Here is a 2,687-nt window from a genome sequence, read left to right as displayed (position 1 = left end):
GGTGAGTTCACCCCCTTGCTTTACGAACCCTCGCTTTGACAGTCATGCTTGAGGATCCAATCCATCCGCTTTTCTTCGATGCAGGAAGAGTTGTGGCGAGTGTTTTTCGATCCGCTGGGGCAGGAGATAAGCGACGAGTTTGCAATGCGATATGGCATTGAAAGCATCTTCCAGGCTATGACGTAAGTGGCGAGTAAATGCATGCGAATGCCCTCCTTGCAAACATCACCTCCATCCTCTCCGTCCACTTCACTCTTGCACATGAAGGTTGGGGCATCTTCAAATGCCTGTTTGAGGGTTGATGGGCTGAAGTTTGACGCGCTGTAGAACCAGTGGTTTGCAGTGCCCTTGTTGATGCTTGAATGTGCCACTGACAGCCTAAGAAAGGTGGTGGCAAGCGGAATAGAGATTCCGTAGAGTTATGATGCATCATCGCAAATGGGGCAGCAAGTCCCCTCTCAGCATGGAAATGCGATTTCTTTTGGGATAGTTGGAGATTTATTTTGAGAATGTCGTTTGAATCAGCATCAGCCTCTCCTCCTCCCGATAGCCATTTTGCGTGCCTTACAACCAAGTACAACTGCGTCGGTGTGCCTGCCCAACTGTCGACACTGCTGGCCAACATCAATGCCTTCTACGCACACACCAGCTCCAACAACAGTCAAACCGCCTCAGAGCGATTTGCTGCCAGCAATTTTGGGGTAAATCTTGATGGCACTGCTGCCTTTTTAACCAGTGATGAAGCCAACTTCACACCTCCTTTATGCTACTGTGCTAAGCTCATCAAAGGGTTATCTAGATGTTCCATAGCCAGTCATTGAATGACTTGGATCGACTCCTTCACCTGTAAGCATTTCAGTAGTATATTCGAGTTCTATAACCTGTGCTTTACTAGTAATCCCGATCGAACTGGCAAAGTGTCGTCCACTTTTGTATAGGCTAAATTATTAAACAAAGAGTATGTTTCTACATTGTTGTGTCAATAGGAGTCCAGTCCAGGGTAAATGCGTCTATTAATCTCCTTTCACTTTTGCCTTTCCTTTCAGAGGGAGAAATTTGTCAAGATCCTTGACAATCTGCACAATGCACTTCGAATTGACCTCTCCAAATACCGAGTAGGTTTGAAAATGCAGGCATTTATTAAAGGCCTCATCATTTCATTGCCTCCAACTGTCCGTGTGCGGCAGTGTTTCCTCTGCTAGTCGTTGTGCAGTTAGGAATGAAAGAGCCCACTTTAATTCACCTCCACTGATGTTGTGCTTCCCTCTTGGCCGGTTTCAGTTCAGAGTCACTGGGTGGATGCATTAGATCGTACCTGCTGTAAACTGCGGTTCATGCACGTAGCTTTGAGCCTCTCTATATTCCAACTAAATGGGGTCAGGGATCTCCAGCAATACCCCACACAATGAAACGGGCTTGAAAGTGGTCCCTTTCCTTTTATTTAGACAATATTTCCCGCTTCGCAACCGGAACGGCTTGCGGACATGAAGTGCACCGTCGACGTTCTAACCAGCATCACATTCTTTCGCCTTAAGGTGAGTGAGGAACCCCTGAAGCGCTTTTCCTCAGATTTTTCACCAATCCTTGCAGTCGAGGCCTTGAGTTAGGTAGTATTGAGTTGCTGATGGCTACAACTGTTGCTGCCTTGTTGAAGTCAAAGGTAGCAGGTTCACTTGACTTGCAAGGGTGTTACCATTGCTGTCGAGTAAGCAGTTGCATTGTCTGTGGTTTCAGGTGCAGGAATTGGCAGCTCCACCACGAACCCTTCAAGTACTGCGCGAGTGCATTCGCGCTTGCATGAAGGCCACCTACGAGTGCCTCTCCGACAATGTGCAAGCTCTCTACGGTGGAAACTTCCAGGCATGCCGGTTTGCGACCGCACTGCTTACTACTCACTTTACTCGAGCCTACCTCCACAAAATCAGTGGGAAATGGCTTTCAGTTTTAATAACCACTGAGCAGCTAGTTGGACTTGAGAGGTTTAATTGTACAGGGTGCCACCGTTGAAGGTGTCCATCGCTACTCCCTGCAACTTCTCGTCAAATCCCCATACACTTTGCTTAAAAAGGGAGAATAACCTTGCCTATTGACCATTTTAAACCGTCAATTCGCATTTAATGGAAAGAAAGCTCTCGGAAATAAATAAGTTATTTTGCTTACACACCCGAGAGGACAAAATGATTTCCGTTTTCTGTCATAGAATGACAGTGCACACGCTTCCGCGTTGTCGAGCAGCGAGAAGTCGTCGGCTGAGTCGCAGAGCGATATTGACCCGGTGTTGGGAGTCAGGTCACTCTCCTACTGGCACAAACTGATCTCGCTCATGGTCTCTGTGATTGAAGATGACCGAAAGCACTATGCGCCTGTGCTCAATCAGTAAGGTTCCCCTTTAGTTCCCTTCAGTGGTAGCCAAATTCAAAGCATGATTATTGATGCCTTGCTTGGCAAAACGATTCCACCCCTTTGCTAGCATAAATGACCAAAGTCCGCTCCTGTTTAAAAAAATACGACACATTCAGTAATGCTTGAGGGTAGTAATGAGGGTTTTGAACATGCGGTTGCAGGTTCCCACAGGACATCAACCTGGGCGACCTCTCTGCCGAGATGATGTGGAATCTGTTGGCAGAGGACATCTCCGTCGGCTTGACGCAACACTACGAGGCGGTACTTCGACGTCTTACTGACAC

General features: G+C 47.4%; 1 protein-coding gene across 1 annotated transcript in view; it reads left to right on the top strand. All coding sequences in view use genetic code 11, as the record gives it.

Moving 5' to 3' along the window:
• The window catches only part of EGR_09651 (Protein unc-13 B), a gene marked incomplete at both ends in the record, with an annotated part of 12,818 nt that overhangs the window by 5,309 nt on the left and 4,822 nt on the right, over positions 1-2,687 (top strand). Inside the window, 7 exons of the mRNA XM_024498900.1 lie at positions 85-182; positions 551-701; positions 1,047-1,115; positions 1,446-1,535; positions 1,735-1,868; positions 2,236-2,376; positions 2,565-2,664. Of these exons, the coding sequence (XP_024346673.1) occupies positions 85-182; positions 551-701; positions 1,047-1,115; positions 1,446-1,535; positions 1,735-1,868; positions 2,236-2,376; positions 2,565-2,664 (783 nt within the window). The remainder of the gene's footprint in view (positions 1-84; positions 183-550; positions 702-1,046; positions 1,116-1,445; positions 1,536-1,734; positions 1,869-2,235; positions 2,377-2,564; positions 2,665-2,687) is intronic.

The sequence above is a fragment of the Echinococcus granulosus genome, assembly GCF_000524195.1.
Source record: "Echinococcus granulosus chromosome Unknown EG_S00159, whole genome shotgun sequence".
Classification (NCBI taxonomy): Eukaryota; Metazoa; Platyhelminthes; class Cestoda; order Cyclophyllidea; family Taeniidae; genus Echinococcus; species Echinococcus granulosus.
Note: the sequence above shows the minus strand (reverse complement) of the source record. Positions and strands in the feature narration are given on the sequence as shown.